This window comes from Neltuma alba, unplaced genomic scaffold (genome assembly GCF_004799145.2).
Source record: "Neltuma alba isolate B1F8T4 unplaced genomic scaffold, ASM479914v2 tig00001537_pilon, whole genome shotgun sequence".
Classification (NCBI taxonomy): Eukaryota; Viridiplantae; Streptophyta; class Magnoliopsida; order Fabales; family Fabaceae; genus Neltuma; species Neltuma alba.
In genome coordinates, this window is record NW_021632502.1 from 13,616 (window position 1) to 35,245 (window position 21,630).

Sequence of the window (21,630 nt, forward strand, 5' to 3'; positions counted from 1 at the left end):
TCAAAATGCTTAATCCAATTTATACTATACTTCATCTGAGATGTTTCAACAACGGTTGTTCATTTGTTTCTTCTAATGACAAATCAGCTGTTTAAACCTTCAATTTCGTTACTTTGATATAGAATAGTTGGTTGCTTTAATTTAGATTATTGGTGTTTCTGCATTTTTAACAACTACCGTATGGTGGTACGATTGTAATCGTAATTGCCTAACATTAAAATCCCCTGCTTACGAGATACCACCTCTGGTCCTATCATATTTAATTTTTATTTTGATTCTAAATATAAGATCTTAATTCACTTTATCTCTCATATTTATGTATTTTGTTTAAGATGGTGTGTTAGCCAGCATATTTGATTAATAAGGATATTTTAAGAAAGATAACACTTATTTATTACAAATAACTAATTTAACTTATTTTATTAATCTACTCAAATTAGTCAATTAGTTCTTATATTTAAGATTGGAGGTACTACTTGGTTTTGAAATGTGCTTGTGACCCCCGGGGCGGGGGCTTTGGACAATGAAAGATGCTTGTTAATTATTTCATACCTTTTTTGGACAATGAAGGATACTTGTTAATTACTTATGACGTCTGATATTTTCAACTTAACTGGACCTCTTATATTACTACCTCCGGTCCTTAATATAAGAGTCTATTTGACTTTTTGTTTGGTCCTAATTATAAGACCCCAATCCGTTTTGTCTCTCATATTTATGTATTTTTTCCCAAGATAATCCTTCTAACAATGATAGTTCTAGCAAATACACTTAATTAGCAATGATATTTTAGGAATGACAACACTTATTTATTACAAATAACTAACTTAACTTACTTCCTTAATCTCCTCAAATAAGTCAACTGGGTCTTATAATTTTATTTGTTTAGTGATGGAAAACTATATTCCACCTGTTGAATTATCCACTAGACTATTGGCCACATATTTTTTCGTGGATTCCAAGTTGAGTTCCATTATTTCTGATTCTTAAACAGTATGTCTTTATATATAATATTTTGTGTGAATATATTGACAATAATCAAAATGACAGACAATCACTTTCATAAAATCATGTGGGTAGTATTAGATAAAATTAAATTTGGGTTGCTTAATTATATTGAATTTTAGTTTAATTTCATTTAAATTTAAGTTTGTTTTTCATTTTTTTAATTTATTAGTTGTATTTTGCTTCAGCTCAATAACGATATTTATTTACTAGTCAAACATTATCGAATTAATCAATACGAATGTGGATAATGAAAAGAACTAATGTTTCTGAGAATTAAATCATACTTTACCTCATACCAATTAAAACCGGTAAGTTAAGGAGTTGAACCGATTTCTTTTAATTTTTGAGAATTTTAATCCATATTTCTAAACTAACAGTTTATATACACGCTTAATAAGCATTGGAAAATGAAGAAAATTGAATAAATAAGCCAGAAATATGTATAAATGTATGTATTCTATTTCTTTTTTTTTAATTATCATATATTATTTTGATTTGGGGGTTTACATTTGTATTCATCAATATATTTCAAGCATATCCTCGTATCTTTAATATAAGATTTATTCAACTGATTTGATTACATTAAAAAAGTTAGGTAATTTAATTAATTATGATAAATATGACATGTTTTTTTTTCTAAAGCATCATAATCATCTTTCTTAATATCCTCTCTCATTCTCCTGCTTGATTATGGTTGAGGGAGTATCAATAGGAATAATTTTTTTAAAAAATAAATAAATATGAAAAATAGGTTTTATATTTAGGATGAAAATTAACTCAATAATTAGATCTTATATTAAATACTAGAGGAGTATTGTTTAACATATACCAATTTATTTATAGCTAGTTTGATCACAGTTTTGATTACAACCCAGCCATCGAATCATGAACCAGTGCCTTAACCAAATATTTGAAGCGTTTGATCAAATCATGGTTGTAAAAGTTCACAGGAGAGGAATTTTGTCTCAACTCTTGTAAAAATATATTTTAAAAGTACTTTTAGTCCCAGCCAAACACCTCCTTAATAATCGGTCTGATTTTCTTAGCATAGAAAAGAACAGGAAAACATTTTACTATATTTTAAAAAATTAAAGAAAGTCCAAAAAAAATTAAAGAAAAAATGAAACAAAAAGAGCTAAAACATAAATGAAATTAGTAAATTAAAATAAAATAACATAGTTACCAAGATTAATATATATGTGTATAAAGCTATTATGTCGCATTGTGTTTTCCGAAGGTAAGCCTTTTTTTGAATGAACTAAGGCAAAAATTTTAATATTCTCACTTTCTTTACGTCCTCCCGTTTTCGTTTAATTTTATATCATATATAACTGACCCAAAAAAAAAAAAAAAATTGGCACTTCATAACAATTGTTGTGGCGTCTAATTTTATATTTAATTTTGTCCCCTGGCCACATGAAAAAGCTTGTAGTTATACTAATATTTTAATTATATGTAGATAACTAGAGACACACACACATTGGCTCTGTTGCCCTTTTGATCCTTCTGAGCTTTGTAATGTCAAAACCTAAAATTATATATTAAAATATAAATATAAGGGGAAATTAATTTGAAGGTGCTTATAATCTACTTTCATTTTTTTTTCCCCAACAGTCTACTTTCATTTTCGAATGATGTCCCTCTATATTTTTTTTTTCCCTTTTATTGGGTCTTAGGTTTCTAGCCGTTAGATTCGTTAATCCTGAGGGTCAGTCGGTTGAATACCATCAACAGTGTTAATAATTTCCGTTGGCCACCTCTGAAACGTCACCTTCTCTTTCCCTCCCCCACAACCCTACTCTCTCCTTCGCTCATTCTCAGCACTTCTCTCGACTTGTAAACGACTCACCATTCCTCCCCTGCTCTCCATGACACCTTTCCTTCCCTTGCTCACAGGGTCACCGGAATCCTCTTCAGCCATCCCCACCGTCATGTTTCCTTCACCATCCTTCTCCGCCCCTGTCGGACAATCATGCAACAGAACAACATGAGAGGCAAAAAATAAAAACGATAGTCTAGAAACTTGGAAGAGTTCAGAGTGAGGAATACACTTGGAGAATGATGAAATGAAAACTAAAAAAGTGAAGGATGGGCTCCCCTGTTTTAGTACGAAAAAACAGAGGCATTTCTCGTATCTGATTAAAATGTTGTTTGTACCGTATGAAATTTTGTTACAGACTGGTTTTAGTTGCCTCGTATAATTCATTATCATTCTTTATTTTTAGGAGCATCCCAACAACCATTAATCCCGGCATCATGGTGACACCGTCATCACCATCCCCCGGTGCGGCGTTTCTTTCCTTTAAACCGGCGTTTCTGTCCAGTCTCAGTGGCCTTCGACTTGACCTTAAAGCACTTGGAATGTATTTCTTTCGCATTATAGTATAATACACGAGGCGGCTCTCTCTAAGCTGGAGGGGCATGGGCGACGGAAAAAGGAGAGAGCTTACTTGGACATGTGTTATGGCGGAAGGAGGAGATGTTTCCGTCATTGCTAGCGCAAATCATTGACGGTGTTAATGATTATTTAACAGCAGGACTAAGGGACCCAATGGTAGCAAGTTACGGATCCAGTAAAAAGAAAAATAAGTATAAGAACCTGATTCAAAGTAAAAGAAAATTTTAAGGACCTGCAAATTAATTTTTTCTAAATGTAATTGTCTTGGAGCAATATCTTCTTCTGACTCCTTTGAAAATTCAAAAATCATCTTTCCAATAAAATCAACCCTCGGAAACATATAAAAGATCGAAGGGGTTATGGTGTAAACTGTAAAGTGGTACTCAACGGTCTGACTCTCCTCGGTTCGCTGTCGTCCTGAAGTGTTCCGAAAGCTCAGGCGCCAAAATCTCATTCTTTCAAACACATCCCAATCAACCAGAAAAACCTTTCATTCTTGGCAAACTCATTTTAATTCAAGCAATTTTTACCCAAATGAACCACCAAGACGGCCTTCAACGCCGATGTCAATTCTCGTATCGGATCCTTGAATCCCAGAAAACATGAATGAATGTCTTCGTTTCCATCAGGACGTCCCATCTCCAATGCCAGTTCTGAAATGACGAAGGCTAATTCCGCCGCCCTCAGCCCCCACACCCGGCTGACTCCTCCCTTGATAATTCTGTCAAGAATGACCGCAAGAAGAAGGTGAGGTTCTTCTTTCTCGTTGTTTCCTCTCCGACGATAATCTCTGTGTGATTTCTGATCGTCCTGTTTTCTTGGGATCAAGTCTATTCTTCCTAAGATATTCGGATCAAAGCGAAGCGGGAGAGGCTCCGATGACGACGAGCTCAAACCAGATGTAGATAGAATCGCTCAATTTCCCGGTATTACACCTCCCTTTCTTCTGGTTTTCCGATTTCGTTTTCTGGTTTTCCTTTCAATAACTCCTTTTGTTTATTTACAAAGATTTAGAGAAGGTGGTTGATTCGAAGAGAAAAGCTTTCGCAAATGTGTCCCCTGCGTCCCCTGTTATGAGAAAGAGTTTCTCAGATATGGCTTTTGACTATTCATGTCGCACTTTCTACATAATCCAAAACTTCAATTATTTATTGAAATTTTATTATTATAAAACGATTCCTGTTCATGATTATAATGTAATTAAATCAGATTCCAGGGGTTTAGGTTAAATAAAGGGTGGGTCAACCCTAGATTCAGGATCCAACCGGTCTGGTACACTACCAGAGCCAAGTACCTATCAAGCAAGATGAAATCTCCCTTATGTCTTCCTGCATTATTATGGTAGCTTACCTAACAACAGTGACTTTTACAATGCTCTACATATAACTAAACAGAAGGCAAGAACACAGAGTGGGGAAAATAAGGCTGTTTCGTTTCATAATTGATATTGACCTTTAATCCCTTTCATCAAGTGGATGACATTCATATCAATTATTGACATTTTTAGGAGATCACTTTAAGAAAAACAAAAGCATCATGTTAACTAATTTCTCATTTCATGTCCAAAGGGGAGACGAGCCCTGCAATCGAAGGCCTAAATCTGTCCAACTTCGAGCAGCCTATGGCTCCTGTTACTGAAATTCAGTCTTTCAGGTAAGGAAAAAAAATGAAGCCGTCATATCATTTTCTTGTTTTGAACGAATTTTCAAAATATGGAAATTACAGGATCTTTGTTGCTACTTGGAATGTGGGGGGAAAGACACCAAATCAAGGCCTCAATCTTGAAGATTTCTTACTGGTGGAGGGCTCTGCAGATATATATGTCTTGGGGTATGTATCTTCCATAGATTGCACTTGATTATGATTTACTAGTAGTTGATTCACAATGTGGTGTATTTTGTGATTGAACTATAAAGTGCAATGTTGGCCGACGTACTTGTACATACATACAGGTTTCAGGAAATTGTTCCTCTGAGCGCAGGCAATGTGTTGGTAATTGAAGATAATGAACCAGCAGCGAAGTGGCTGAGTCTGATAAATCAATCACTAAATAAACCCAAAATGTCTTCTCGGACAGTTCTTCTGATTCTGGAAATGCTTCCAAAACCTCAACACAGAACAACTCGAAGGACGCAAAGCCCCCAGGCAGTCTGAATTTCTTTCAGAAGTCTTCCCTGAAAGAACTGAGCAGAAACTACAGAGCAGATAGCAGCCTGCTCAAGACTTGCAACTGTTCTTTGGATTCACCTTCCAGAGAAAGACGAAGACTAAAAAGCGTAATGACCTGTTGAGTAAAGTAGAACCTCCAATGTATCGTGATCCTTCCATGGATCAATTCCTCTCAATTGCAGAAATACCACCGCCTCCAAAAGAAACAAAATACTGCCTCATATCAAGTAAACAGATGGTTGGGATCTTTCTTTCCATATGGACTAGAAAGGACTTGGTCCCTCACATCGCCCATCTCAGAGTAGATTCAGTGGGCAGAGGAATCATGGGTTGCCTCGGAAACAAGGTATGACACATTAATTATCATTTGGGACTGATCATTTTGGGAGCTAATCGCAGGTTACTTTTGCAGGGTTGTATATCAGTTAGCATGTCATTGCATCAAACAACTTTTTGTTTCGTTTGTAGTCATTTGGCTTCCGGGGAGAAAGAGGGTGACGAGCTGAGGAGGAATGCCGACGTGGCCGAGATCCTCAAAAGCACACAGTTCCCTAGGATTGGTAAGAATCCTTGTCGTCGAGCGCCAGAAAAGATAGTTGACCACGAGTGAGTTATGGGCCTCCCGTTATTCCGTCCCTCCCTAATTGTACGTCTGCTTCATCTTCCCTATTAATCATTACAGCTACTTCTCGCAGTCGAATAATATGGCTAGGAGATTTGAACTATCGGATCTCTTTGAGTTACGATGAAACAAGATTCTTGCTGGAAGATAATGACTGGGACGCTTTGTTAGAGAAAGATCAGGTCTGTCTATATCCATCCAAAACTATTAATTAATGCATAAATAAACTGATGATATATGTAAACAGCTGAACACGGAGAGAGCGCAGGAAGAGTGTTTAATGGATTCGACGAGGGACGGATCATGTTTGCTCCCACTACAAGTATTCACAGAATTCAGACTCATACGCTGGAGAAACTGTAAAGTCTAAGAAAAAAAGACGAACACCCGCCTGGTACTATGATCATTCTGCTCAGTCTCTTATTGATACAAATTGATGCAAGCGTTATTAATGTTCAATATGATTACGATGGTGGATCAGGTGTGATAGGATACTATGGCGTGGGAAGGGGATTGAACAACTATCTTACATAAGAGGGGAATCCAGATTTTCTGATCACAGGCCTGTGTGTGCGGTATTTGCTGTAGATGTGGAAGCAAGAAGCAGAAACAACGTGATGAACAGGTTCAGGAAGGGCTATTCCTATGCCTTCCCAAGACTAGAATACGACGACACCTGTGTAATTCCTCAGAGGCATAGTTTCTATGATTAGTTTCTTCTTCACCTCACTGGCTTGTCGTTCTTGTTAATTTTTTCCATTCCTCCCCAAAAGATCATACAAAATTTTATAAAGCCCATGATGAGTAATGTTGTCAGTAGAGAGGATACATCAGTGAGTGCAAATTTCATGTCCCAAGGCATTCTTGTTGACTTGATGTACGTTACCCTTACACATAATGTAAATACTAACAATACTACCGTTCATTCATGTCACGGTTTGAAGGAAGTGATATTGTTTGGACCATTAATGGCGTACGTATTCTGTCAGAATAACTTTATATGTGTTTGGTACCTTAGGGAAGAAAGAGAGAAATGTGGATCTCACCTCATAGTGTAAATGCTGTTTCTCAGCACATCTTTACTTGTCTAGTTCTCCCTGCACGTTTAAGGGTGTGTTTGGGTGACACTCTAAATCATGGTTTGGGGAATAAATCACCTAAACACCCTCTCTAAAAATCAAAACCATGGTTTTGGAAAAAGCAAAAATTTTTTGCTTTTAGAGAAAAAAAGGAGAGTGTGAGAGCCTATATGATATGTATCTTGTTATTTTTTTTATAAACATATTTTTTTTAAATATATTTAATCTTATATTTTATAAATATATATACACATTAATTATTTATTAATTATATTATCTTATGTATTATTAATTATGTTGGTAAAAAACATATTATTAACAATTTTATTCCTTCAAATTAAAATATATCATAAAATCTATTTTTTCTGTAATTATCATATTAACTTATGTCTTTTTTTAAGTAATTTGTATATATAAAAAGTGCTTCTGATAACAACTATCCAAACACTCTTACTTCTCAGAGTCACTTTTTTACAAAATCTATTCTTCATAGAATCTATTTTCTCCAGAATCTATTCTCCAGAATCACTTTTCCAAACCACGGTTTGGTTTCATCCAAACACACCCTAAATGTATTTAAGAAGAATGCATTTTTAGGAGATCCCAAACCTAGTTCGAATCTCGTGGTCTTGTCCAGATTCGGTCACGCTTGGCCCATTCCTAGTACGAATTAAAGTAAGAGTCAAATTCTGGGTCGTCGTATTTGTTGTGTTTCTGTTTCCCTTGTCTCTTCTTCTGGCTTAGCTTGTCTTGAAATGAATAAATATAATGAAGAGAGAATTACGATTAGGTTCTAAGCTAAAAATAATTACAAAACAAGTTTTAAAGATTGTTATTATTCACTTTAGAACTTGTTATTACAAGCTGCTCAGGTTGATATTGAACTTTTTAGTAGTTATTTCTTTTATATAGGACTTGATTGTAATTCTCCCGGTAATAAAATAAGAGCGTAGGCTTGAAATGAAATGCAGGCTTCAAGCCTAGCTACCTGATAGTAAAGTTATTAGTCTCTGACCAAACAAACCTCAAAGCTCTCACATTTTTCTCTAATCTGAGAGTTCTACCATATCAGATGGCTTAAAGTTGAAGACAAATGTTTGAAGGAGCATACAATTAAGAAAGAAAATATAATGATAACTGGACATAGCTGAAGAGGCTTGCTCTTTTTATAAAGCAGTTTTAAATGATCTTGGGTGTATCATGGAGACAGAATGGAAATGAAAGCTCCTGCTGCAACTTTTTCATTTTAAATAATTTTTTACATCTTTCAATAAGATTTATTGCCTGGAAAATAAATATAATTTTTAAAACCGCTTTCATCATTCTCAAATCATACTGAGCTCATCCTTAAAACCAAAGCAACTTTTTCAATTATCAAAGCTAACCCACATTTGTTTTATTAAAAATACGATACTTAAAGCCAAGGCACATTTGTGCTAGTACAATTACGTGAATTTCAAGTGGAGTGCAAATTAAAAAAAAAAAACTTTTTCTATGACAAAAGTACATCACCGGATCTTATTTTCTAAGTGCATTTAATATCGTAATATTATTTTTTTATGCATTTAATATTTTAATATTATTTTTTTAATCACATCTAACATCAAAATAAAATTAGGATATGGGATGTACATGAGAAATCAAATTAAAATTAAGTTGCTTACCTTTGCTTCTTTTTTTAACAATATGATTTGTACTCAACTTTGCATTTTTGGGGCTGGATCAAGATGAAAAATCCTAGGATGAATTGAGGAAATCATTACGCTGCCCCAAGCGGATGAACACGAATCCGCCATTATGAAGTGGAGTGAGTGGCAGGTAAGATTGAGAAGCTTCTGCATATTCCTTGAGAACATTGGATTAGTGTTGGTCGTGATCTGTGATCCAAAGCCTGAAGACCCCACAAAACTCTAAAAAGAAAACATCAGATCAGTTCCTTTCTAACTCTACTAAGGGTAATTATGGGTCGAATTTCATACCAAACTTTATGTCGTCAGCGTTTGTTCTTCTAATTAATTAATATAGATATACATATATACACACACAGCTAAAGAAAAAGGAAAAGGAAATCTAAAGAGAACCATATAAAATTTGGTTATATTTGTCTGACTGTCTTCTTTTCCTTTATTGATTGGTGATTGATGATCAATCTTTCCGGTAAAAGGAGTGTGGATCAAGCATCCAGTTTGACTAATGGATCATGGGTTTGCTCCCCAGTGAGCACCCGAAAATTTGTAGTTATTCAAATATTAATAATGTTAATTATACAAATTTATGAAAAAATTATAACTTTTTTTAATATCTTCAATCCGACCACAAATCTACAACCAGGCATTTGGGGAGATTGTTTAGAAAATGACTCTTTTTTTCTCTCACTAAAATATAGGTATTTTCCTATTATAGACAATCCTATTTAAAACACTGTCAGATATTAAATATAGACACTTCCTCCAGTGAAAATTTAAACATTGATTCACTACGTTGTGAGGGAGTAACTTCTTCTATTAGATCTAACCCTGGTTAGCAAATGACTGTTTCATCATGGAACCCGTAAAAATAATAAGGTAATAAAGGGTCGCCATGAGCCCAATTCCCAGAAACAGAACCGGAATTAAAGGAGCCGTTAGTGATGTTTACTTTAATTTTCTCGACATGCGAGAAATCCTGAGGGTATTTCTGTCATCTTCGCACCTTTCCCAACAGTAACAACAATTCTTCTCTCATTTCATATTCATTGCTCTTATCTGATGCCGCCATTAAAGTTTTCTCCTCCTAGAAAATCTTGTAATCAATTCATCAATCTCCTGAGCATAGCACCGGTGGGATTTGTCATTTTGTGGACTGAACGCAACCTTCCTCTTTTCTTGCGACCCAATTAATAATTTTAATAATCCCGTTTAAAAGCTTTGTCTTGCTGGTAGCGTATGGTGTGAACTGGAATGAATTAAGGAGACTGCCTCACACGTAACCCGAGGCTCTCTCTGAACCCTCACTATCGCTAACTACTGTTTCAGATTCCTCTCTCTTTCTCTCTCCATCGAACATCTCTTTCCCATTCATATTTGTTTCTTTTGTTTCTGTGTTTTCTGGTTCTTTCCTGCATTTTATTTACTACTCCTCCATACGCTCCCTTCAAGCAGAAGTAGACTGAGACGCCTCAAGATTCAGTAATTCAGGTTTCCTCCAACTTCATTGGCCATTTATTGTCCTTGAAAACAACTATTCTCGTGCTTTCGGCTCGCCAGAGTGAAATATGAAGGAAAGAGCATAGCTGGGGCTCATTTCAACGAGTAACTGCCACCTAGGTCCTGTTCCTTTCCTTGCACATGTGCCTCGGGGGCCCGATCGTTTCTTGGTTTTCTTTTGTCTGAAACATCAGGGTTCGATTTTCAACATTGAGGAGGGCCTGTTCCTCCCGTGATTTACTGTGTTGGTTTATCTTCCTCTTCGTTCACTCTCTATTTTTAAGTATTCCAGAAAATGTCGGGGTGAAGCTTGCCTTGTTAAGTAAGGAATGGGGTTTAAAGTTGGAAACTTGAGCTGCTAGAGCTCTTGGTTGAAATGTCGGACGAGGTTTGAGCTTTCCCAACCTGTAATGTTGGATTATTTAGTTAATGGATGTGATATAGAAAAGTGCTGTTCAAGTGATTGAGATGAAAATGGGAGTTGCCAGCTCGAAAACGGAGAAAAATGAACCATTGCGTCTCTGCAGGGACCGGAAGCGATTCATCAAACTAGCAATGGATTCAAGATATGATCTCGTTGCTGCTCATGTATCTTACATTCAATCTCTCCGAAATGTCGGAATCGCTCTTCGCCGTTACGCTGAGGCCGAGGTATTGATCGAGTCTTCTCTCTCCATTTCCGACAAAACCCCATCTCAATCCACATACCCTTCTCCTTCACCATCTCACACTGTTGATGTTTCAGACTCACCCTTGCACAATGAGAGCCCTCTTACGCCATCCATGCCTCGTTTGAGTTATATGAGATCAGGGGGTCCCACGGCTGTGACTGTTAGAATCAATCCCTCTATAAACTCTTATTTAGACGACCAATCATCGGCATTCTCAATGCCGCCGCCGCCTCCTCCTCCTCCTGATTCAGAGCCATCTTGGGATTTCTTCGACCCCGCTGAGGATTCTGAGAGCTTTAGGTTTGTAGCGCATGCAACTGATTTCGGAGAGTGCGAGGCTGAAAAGGCTGATTCTACTATGGTAGCTACAATACGAAACAACTCTGGTGGACAATATGTTGAGTGTTCTGATCTTTCAGTTGCCTCAAGACGAGTTGAAGGGTGTCAGCAAAAGTTTCAAAAAGCAGGGAAAGAGGAAGAGTTAGCAGATAATGCTAATGGTTTTGCTGAGACAGTGACAGAAAAGGATGGTCTTCCAAAGAACGAGAAGGCCATTGATGGGAAAAGGAAAGCTGTGTTCGAAGAGAGAGAGGACCCATCAGAGTTCATTACTCACAGGGCTAGAGATTTCCTTTCAAGCATAAAGGATATAGAGCATAAGTTCATTAGAGCTTCTGAATCTGGTAGGGAGGTCTCGAGAATGTTAGAGGCAAACAAAATCAGGGTTCAATATTGTGAGGCAAGAGGTAATGGCTTCTATATCCTTAGCTATCGCTGTGTCTTGTACCCCATGGCACAGAACATACTATGTATTGTGCATGTTATTGAAACTAAGTACCGCTAATTAGAGGCTTCAAGATTTTTAATCACTAATCTAATAGAAGCTTTTCCTGATAGGCAAGTCTTCTGCCTTGGATTTGGTGTCAGCTCTTCACCTTTGCTGGCGTAGAGGGTCATCTCTTCATTCCCAGGGTAAGTCGTATTGTAACTGTAAATCTGTATAAAGATAATAGGTTGAGCTTGAAACTTTCCATCATTTTCATGGTTTGGGTTTGCCATTTTCCTTGGCCAAGTGAGCTAAATCAATAAGCTATGTATAGCACAGAGTAGTACCTGCAAGGTCTCTTGTATAGAGTACGACTTAGGTCCAATGATCTATTGTGGTAATAAATTTGTGTCAAATGAACTAAACAGATGGTTTGCTTGATTCGCTATACTTGAAGATCTTGTCTTTAGAAGGCATATATACAGATATCTGGATGGTTTTCTGCAGTAAAGGGGCATTTAAGTGGTTATTTCGAATATGATGACCATGAAGTTGGCAAATTATGGTTATGTGGTAACGTTGAGCAATATTGATGCAAAGGTTTTACCTGGTAATGATTTTTTCTCAAAATTTTTAAGTAACTATTACTTTCAGCTTGAACTTTGAGTTCCCTCTCTCTTTTGCCTATTGGTATACCTTTGATTCTCAGAAGATATATATGTTGGAAGGACTAAAATGCAAATCTTTATGCAGAACCTGCACAGAAAATAATTAGCTGGAAAAGGACAACATCTACGCGGTCGACATCATCCAGAAATGCATTGGCTGCAGCATCAAAGGAAGATATTGATGATAGTGGAAGTGACTTCATTGAAGAATTCTGTATGATTGCTGGAAGTCATTCCTCCACCCTTGACAGACTCTATGCATGGGAGAGAAAACTCTATGATGAAGTAAAGGTACCATGTTGAAGACACTAACGTATTTGAATTTCAGGCATGTTGCTTACTGCTATCACTTTGATCAGCCTGGCTTCACAAAATCAACATATCTTCAATTCTGAAATAGCTTATTTTACTTAAACTAGATGTGTTTCCCATGTCTAGTACACTTCATCTTTTATACACCAACAAGGGCCCCTCTAGCTGCCTCGAATAATTATGCATCTTTGTGCTTCTGATTTTGACAACATAGTGCTGGTTAAGGACATGACATTGAAGTTTGCCTTTTTCCCTTTTATACTTCGCACACTGACTTGGCTTTTCACCTCCGTAGGCGAGTGAGTTGCTTCAGAAAGTGTATGACCGTAAATGTGAGCAGCTAAGGCATCAATATGCGAAAGATCAAGGCGCTCATGTCATAGATAAAACCCGGACTGTTGTGAAGGACTTGCATTCGCGAATAAGAGTGGCCATCCGATCAGTAGATTCGATATCCAAGCGAATCGAGCGAATGAGGGATGAAGAGTTACATCCTCAACTCGTGGAGCTGATTCATGGGTAAGCGAGGCTTTCATTCTATTAGCATTGGCCATTTCACCTTGAAGCGTTATAAGTAATTGGCCAAAATGCGTCTGCAGGTTGATCAGGATGTGGAAGGCCATGCTAGAGTGCCATCATGCACAGTTCATCACAATCTCTCTGGCGTACCATTCGAGAAGCTCAAGTGGAACCTTGCAAGGAGATGCACGCAGAGAGATCTTGACTCATTTGCTTGAAGAAATCGAGTGCTTTGGGTTGAGCTTTGCTAATTGGATCAACAGCCACACATCCTACATCGAATCTCTCAATGCCTGGCTTCAAAACTGCATACTACAGCCTAGGTCCAAGAGCCGAAGGCCTTTCTCACCGCGTCGAGCTCTTGCTCCTCCCATATTTGTTCTTTGTCGTGATTGGTGTGCCGGGATCAGGTCTTTGCCATCTGAGGAACTTAGTGTCGCGATCAAAAGCTTCTTGTCCAATCTGCAGCAGCTGATAGAGCAGCAAGATGAACAGGTTGATAAGCAGATTTCTTTAGGTCAAGGAAGCTATGAGGAAACAGAGAGCAAAATGAAGGAGGCGGAGGATGATCATAATGATAAGGACACAGCAAATTTGTGCTGCATACACAAGAGCTTGAGCAAGGTTCTGGAGCGACTGACCAAATTTTCAGAGGCATCGTTGAAGATGTATGAGGATATAAGACAGAAGAATGAAGCAGCTCGAAATGCTTATCAGAGTATTTAATCAATGTTGTTGCTGAAAAGATTTGATCCTCTCGTGTAAGGTTGCTTCTCTCTGAGCTTTCTTCAGATTAATACATGGAGACTCTATTCAGGGGGAAAAAAAACAAAAAGGAAAAAAAGAAAAAGACAATCGTGTGAAGCTTTTGTATATGAAATCAAGAACTTATGTGGCCTAGAGAGAAGTTTAGATTCCAATGTGGGATTGGAGACGCATCTTATGCCTATCCATTTTTGTCGTATTGTTTCCCAGTAAATCCTTATCAAGTTTGCTATATTAAGTATTTTAAACTTTTTATGAAATTAATATAAGCATTGACAATGAGAAGAATGCAGGGAGAATTATTATGAAGTCCAGAGAAGATAATATAATTACAAAAAAGTCCCACTGATAATAGCCTCGGTTTGTAATAGTAAGTTTTAAGTTTTAGAGTAAAAAGTAATAATTATTTACTTGTCATTAGGATTTATTGATAATTGTTGTCTTTTTTTAGACTTCATTGTAATTATGTTATACTACTTTTAGTTTTAAATATAAGAGTTAATTGATTAATTTGAGTAGATTAAGAAAATAAGTTAAGTTCGTTATTTGTAATAAATAGATGTTTTTCTTAAAATGTCTTTACTAATCAAGTGTATTGGCTATAACTACTATTATTAGGAGAATTATCTTAAGAAAAAAATAGATAAATATAAGAAACAAAATGAATTGAGGTTTTATATTTATGATCAAAATAAAAACGAAGTCTTATATTAAGAATAGGAAATAATATCATTCAGAAGTGGGTCCAGATTCCGAATCAGCCCAGTAGGATATAGAATTATGACATATTTTCAGAAATGTGACTTGCACACACTTCAAACAAAAAAATGTTTGATGCAAAGATTCGAACAAAATGAAAAGTATATGTAACGAAATATTCTTGTTGACCTTTAAAAATGTTAGCAACAACAGGAAGATTGGTCTTGGTCCCAAAAAAAAAAAACAACAGGAAGATTCGGAATGCATCTCTCATTAGAAATTTAATTGCCAAATAATCCTTAGAATAACAGATTGTATAAAGAAAAATAAGTTGCACACAAATAAAGTTAAGTTGCACAACGGAAGGATGTTTTACACAAAATATTGTTTGGACATAAGAAACTAATTTGCACATATAGAAGATGACTTGTATGCAAGGGATGTTCAATTAAACAAAAAGTTGAGTTGCACATTGCACACAAAAAAAAAAAATGATTGCACACAAGAAACAAAAAACCAGACCAGATATTAAACTGATTGAGGTAGTGGTTCAAAGATCAATTGGTCAGATTTGGGTTAAATCAGGATCAAACCGGTCATATTAAAATAAAATAATGTAATTGAAAATAACAAAATATAACAATATTAATAATTACTAATAACAAAATATAAGAAAATATAACAATAGTTTTGATTATAATAATAACAAAGTACAATAACGTTGAGAATTTTAATTTTTACAATTCATGAATAACTAAAGTTAATAATTCTTGATACCAATATTATCATCAAAATTCATTTAAATCTATAGTAACTGAGATATTAGAAAATGAATGAGAAAAAAAATAAGATTAATAGTAACATAATCATTCAAACCGGTTCACACCAGTTTTTATCAGTTTTCACCTATTCAACTGGCTCAATACCAGTTCAACTCTTAATCAGTTTAATGTCTAAACCAATACCAGACCATCAGTCGGTTTTTCGGTGGAACCAGCTGGTTCAGCTCCCTAGAGTTGTCAAGCGGAACATGTTTTCAATGGGCCAAGAGAAAAGGAATCACACAAAACGGACCTGGACTAGGAACTACTTTTCTAAAAATATGATTAATTGTTTGATTTTGTGCTAGTCCCACATATTATTCTCACTTTGATTTTTGAATTAGTACCTTCAACATTTTAAAATATTTTATACTAACACTTAATATCCTAATCTAATTTTTTTTTTATGTATTTAGTACTCTAAAATTATTTTATAGTGACACTTATTATCTTACAATAATTTTTAGTACAATTTGTCTTTAAAATATTTTTCTCATAGCAACGAACACTGTAAACTTAGAATGCTGAAGGATACTGGAGAAGATATTTTGAGCTAATTAAGCCCTAGATTTTTCAATGCTAAGGATGCTAAAATCTAGATAAAGACAAGTGCAAAAACTATGGGAAGTGGGATTTGAGAGAATGATGATACTTGCGTTGAAACCGGAGGGTGATGTCCACGTGGGCTCTGATGTGTTGACACGTCACCCAACTATGTGCCCATGTAATTTCCTTGACCAATTCCTTGGTTGACAAATTTATGGTCTACCACTACTAACATACTTCATTTAATTAATGGCCCCAATTTGTTGGCATGCACAACTAAATACAACACAATAAGCAAATTAGTTGACTACCACATGGAGTTCTTAACAAATATTCCTTTAATCTTATTTATAAGTCATTTTTAATATTTTTAACAAATATAAAAAAATTTAAATTTTATTAAATCTTATTTAAAATTTATTGATTTTTCAATTTCATCTCTATTTAATATATACTATACCTTATGAGAGCAGAATCGATATAATAAGAAATGAAGGGTAAAATTATACATTCATATGAAAAATTTCTCTCTACCCTAAAACAAAAATTCCTTTTCTTTTTTTCTATCATATAAATAAGATCAGAAAAGTAAATAGTAAATATATCAATATGAGAGTTGGTGAAGGTGGTAGGTATTTCGACCTCTTAATTCAAGATATTGGGTTTGATTCTTAGACATGAAAAAGAAAAATCTCATTAGAAGATATCAATCGAGGGACTTCAGCCGAGTGGAGTGAGATTAGTTGGATTCATGATAATAATCAACTGTTTGCATGAACAAGCTAAAAAAATATTTCCCAACGAATGATGATCGCGAATGACTAAAAAAGTAGACAGGTACTTGTAATTTGTAGATCGGTTAATTTCCCCATTTGAAATTAGCAATAATTTGTAATTTGTAGTATTTTATGATTTAAAATTTTGAAATTTAAAAAGTATTGTTTTAGGATTTTCCTATCAAATATGTGTAAAGTAAGGATGGTACGAGAAAAGAAAGAGTGAGGACGTCAAAAGTGGAGAGTTTGACGAATCACAGAATCTAATGACGCCTCCCCTACAGAATTGCTTCAACCTACAAGTGATGTCCACGTAGGATCTGACGTGCTCACTCGTCACCAACTGCATTGTCAATTGTCAACGCGCTTTTGACTTGAGTTCACTCTCAATTTCACATCCTTTTCATTTCAGGCCCACACCTACCCAATCTAATGTGCGTGGAATATGATCTGTATCAAACTGCGGACGTAAAAGAGAATAATCAATGAGCAACATGGACATTTTCATTTAAAATAATCTGTATACAACTAAAATGGGAACTATTTCGGGTGGTCAAAGGTCGTTGATTAAAAAATTAATTATGCAAAAGGACTTTGAAATTTATTTAAATTTCTAGATGCAACTCTATTTGTTTCCTACGCATAAGCATCCTTTAATAAGAGACAATACTATTTAAAACGCTGTTAGGTACTAAATGTAAATACTCCTATTAATAGGAATTCAACCTTTAGTTTAAGAGACTAATTACTTCTGCTAAACTTAATCTCTATTGATAGATGCAACTCTATTTAATTATACACAACTTGAGTTGAGTCAATGATACAAGCTAGCCTACAGGCTGTGGGCCAGATTACTATATCTCGTGAGTTATAAAGGGCAGGCTGCTCTTTGTTAGGTTAGTAAAACGTCAACCCTAATCTACTTCACTACAATAGGTGGGCGGGTTAATTGCATCCATTAAAAAAAAGTTACATCTGCTTAAAAAATGGAGTGCTTAGATATCTTCACAGAATTAATTTTGTAACTAGAAAACCAAATTTCCCTAGTTTTTATTCCCTTTATAATGCGCATGACCTTTGGTGGGAAATGAGGGGTAAGAGAATAGGGTGAAGGACGCAATCTTTGCATTCTATTGGTTGTCCCTTGTGGGACCTATCTTCCACCTCTCACCGTTTACAGTAAAAAAAACAGTAATTAAGATTCCTCCTCATCGCCACGCCGCAATCCGCCACACCTCGCCTCTCATCCTTCACTCGCCACCTTCATTCATTTTATTCATCCTTTGTTTTATTTTTGTTTTGCTTCTTCACAATTATCTAAAATTCGGTAGGACACACCATTCAATACAAATTAAATCATCTTATTCTAGCACTACTGCAGAATCTTTGACGCAGATTTTTTTATAATATCTCCAGTAAAATCATATAACATAAAAATCCAGGCGTGTGAGTGTGTAAGTGTAACAGTAACAGTGATAAATCACTTAAAAATTAATAAGAATAAAGTGGTATTCGTTTTATAATTCTAGATATGCTATCACAAAATTAAAAAGAAAAATTCTTCGACACTTTCTAATGAAAATGATCCCCATCAGAGATACACGGTAATGCTTTTGGGGGTGAAAGTGCCATTAACCTTTTCTGGGTTGGCAACAGTGATGAAGAAGATAGAGTTGAAAGATGAAACGAAAGCCAAGAGATTAAAGATACTCAATGTTCTGAGAGAGTTATGGAGACCAAATCATGAGATTATAGAGATGCATGATAAATGTGTTATTTCAATTATGCTAGTACTAAACCTTGCAAGACCTTACCTAGTTTTTTTTTTATAATTAGAATACTCTTTTGATCTTATTTATTAGTCATTTTCAATATGTTTCATTGAAATTAAAAAAAAAAGTGTCTTTATTTACTCTATTTTAAAATTTTATAACTTTTTAATTTTATCTTTATTTGATATATACACTTTCTTAGGAGAAATAATAATTTACACAATAATAAATAAAAGATCAAATATTACATTTATACTCTCTCTGTCTTTTATTATAAGAAACAACTACTAAAATTAACCAATTTAAAATGTTACTTAAATTTAATTAAAAATAGTAAATGTGTAAGATATATATATATATGTACATATTTTCAATTACACACTTGTTTGTAAAGAGAATACATGAGAAATAATGAATAAAAATTTATTACAAAGAGATAATAAGCAACATATATTTAATAAAAATAAAAGTAGAATTTTAAACCAAAAAAATTACTGCCCCTGCCTTTAATGTAGGACTTAATTGTTAAATTGATTTTGGTTCTAAATAGAAGGCATATTTTTCATATTTATTAATTTTTTCTTAAATTATTTTTATTGATACTCCTTCAACCATAATCAAGTAGGAGAGAAATGGAGGATATTAAGAAAGACGATTGTAGTATTTTAGAAAAAACATATTATCTTTCTTATAATTATCTAATTTATCTAACTTCTTTAATATAATTAAATTAGTTAAATATATCTTATATTAATAAACGGAGGGTGTATCTTATACTTGAGGACATCATTATAAAAAAAATTATTTTTTCATAAAAAGGGACGGATGACTTTTTGTTTTAGTTAAACACAGATATTTTTCTATTAAAGATAATCTTATTTGAGAACTTTCAGATATTAAATATGAATATCCCTCTTAATAAAAAAATTAAATATTAATTTATTATATTGTGAGACACTGGTTGCTTTCCGTAGACTAAAGTTAATTCATAATGGGAGGACTTCCAATAAAACTCGACAAAGTATATTCGAATGTCAACCTGGGCTCAAAGGAGGCCCCAAGCTAGAGTCCTAGACATTTGTGCCAGAGAATTTATGATAACGTTGACGTGGACAAACCTAAAACAATCAAACCCGCAACGCCCAAAGTTGACAATTTCAGTGCGCTGCACAGTGGTCACATGCCCACACCGCAAGTCGTCCGCTTCACTTTCCACCAATAGCACCCAGACAGGTGTCACGTGGGGTTTGGTCCGATTCCAGTGTCCACTGGTAGAATACACATGGCATTTATCCATTGGATAGCCCTCATCGAATATTGGAGTTATTGGAGTTGACGAGGTGATTGATCTGTCTGACATTCATGTTTTAAAAAAGAGAATTGACCAAATGCCCAAACTAAATTACTCCTCCGGTCCTAATTATAAGACCCAATTGATTTATTTGAGGAGATTAAAGAAGTAAGTTAAATTGGTTATTTATAATAAATAAGTGTTGTCATTCCTAAAATATCCTTGCTAATTAAGTATATTGGCTAAAACTATCATTATTAGAAGGATTATTTTGGAAAAAAATGCATAAATATAAGAGACAAAATGGATTGGGTCTTATAATTAGGACCAAATAAAAAGTCAAATTGGGTCTTATAATAAGGACCGGAGGAGTATTATTAATAAAAGGTCAATAATTATGGTGTGATTAGTGATCTTAATACTCAGTAATGGCAAATTTGGTGAAGAGGAAAAGCATTTAGAGGCTAAAACCGTGGAGGCAGGAGGGAGTATATAAATTGAGAAAGCCTTGCCAATACGCAAATCACTGAGAACCTTCCTCTCCTCATCTCTTCTTCCTCAAACCTCTCCCCTGCTTTTGCCTTGCCTTTCTGCATATTTCAGTCTCAGTTTTTATCTCTCTCTCTCTACGAGATCAGATTTGATATGGATCCCTATAATGAAGAGTTGATGAAAGCACTCCAACCTGTCAACCGTCCTCCGTCTTCTTATCCTTCTTCTGATCTCCTCAATCCCTGCATCCAAACACGCCCCATCAGGCTCAACCAGCTCACACCATCTCAGATTCGTGAAATTCAATCCCGAATCCAGAAACACAAGAAGACGCATCACCATGTTGCTTCCCCTTCATCCCAACGTAATCCAGCGAAACTCTACAGAGGAGTCCGACAGCGACATTGGGGTAAATGGGTCGCTGAGATCCGACTTCCCAAGAACCGTACCCGTCTCTGGCTCGGCACCTTCCATACTGCAGAGCAGGCTGCTTTAGCCTACGACAACGCAGCCTTCAAGCTCAGAGGAGACTTTGCCAGGCTCAATTTCCCTCACCTACGCCACCATGGAGCTCATGTGATCGGTGAATTCGGCCATTACGAGCCCCTTCCTTCATCTGTGCACGCCAAGCTCCAAGCTTTGTGTGAAAGCTTAGGAGACAATTCCCAGAAACAGGGGAATGCAGAGAAGCATCTTCACAACACACATGATTCTGCTACTCTCTCCGGCTTAGCTTCCTCGTCCGATGAGTCGGACATTACTTACTTGGATTTCTCGGATTCTAAAGTGGATGAAACAGAGGTCGTTGGTTTGGAGAGGTACCCTTCCATTGAGATTGATTGGTCCGCTATCTGAGACATGTCGTCCCAGTTTGCTTAGAATTTTAGGTTGAGTACATATGTATTTATGTATCTACATGGTGTATTCGGTTACCTAGGTTCTGTTTAGGTGTGTTGGGTTGGCATCTGCAATGGAATATTTTGACATATGCAGAGATATTTTTTGGTGGAGCCAATATCATAATTTCAATGAGTTCCATGGTATGCTGTGCTGTTCTTTGATTCTTGGCAT

The 21,630-nt window shown here is 35.5% G+C and overlaps 2 protein-coding genes and 1 pseudogene across 3 annotated transcripts; all 3 read left to right on the forward strand.

Moving 5' to 3' along the window:
* The first annotated feature begins 5,012 nt into the window (after positions 1 to 5,012).
* LOC114758778 (type I inositol polyphosphate 5-phosphatase 5-like) lies at positions 5,013 to 6,928 on the forward strand (annotated as a pseudogene).
* Positions 6,929 to 10,111: 3,183 nt separating this feature from the next.
* Positions 10,112 to 14,422, forward strand: LOC114758747 (nitrate regulatory gene2 protein-like). Of its 2 annotated transcripts, XM_028947844.1 has the most exons (6): positions 11,045 to 11,112; positions 11,207 to 11,878; positions 12,030 to 12,104; positions 12,652 to 12,857; positions 13,174 to 13,397; positions 13,478 to 14,422. In XM_028947844.1, the coding sequence occupies exons 2-6, from the start codon at positions 11,245 to 11,247 to the stop codon at positions 14,121 to 14,123; spliced, it is 1,785 nt and encodes a 594-aa protein (XP_028803677.1). In that variant the 5' UTR covers positions 11,045 to 11,112; positions 11,207 to 11,244; the 3' UTR covers positions 14,124 to 14,422. The 2 variants fall into 2 exon arrangements, with proteins under 2 accessions (XP_028803671.1, XP_028803677.1); XM_028947838.1 differs by having other exon boundaries at positions 10,112 to 11,878.
* A 6,189-nt stretch (positions 14,423 to 20,611) lies between these two features.
* On the forward strand, positions 20,612 to 21,414 carry LOC114758764 (ethylene-responsive transcription factor ERF060-like). The gene has a single exon (XM_028947854.1). The coding sequence runs from the start codon at positions 20,713 to 20,715 to the stop codon at positions 21,412 to 21,414; it is 702 nt and encodes a 233-aa protein (XP_028803687.1). The 5' UTR covers positions 20,612 to 20,712.
* The last annotated feature ends 216 nt before the right edge of the window (positions 21,415 to 21,630 follow it).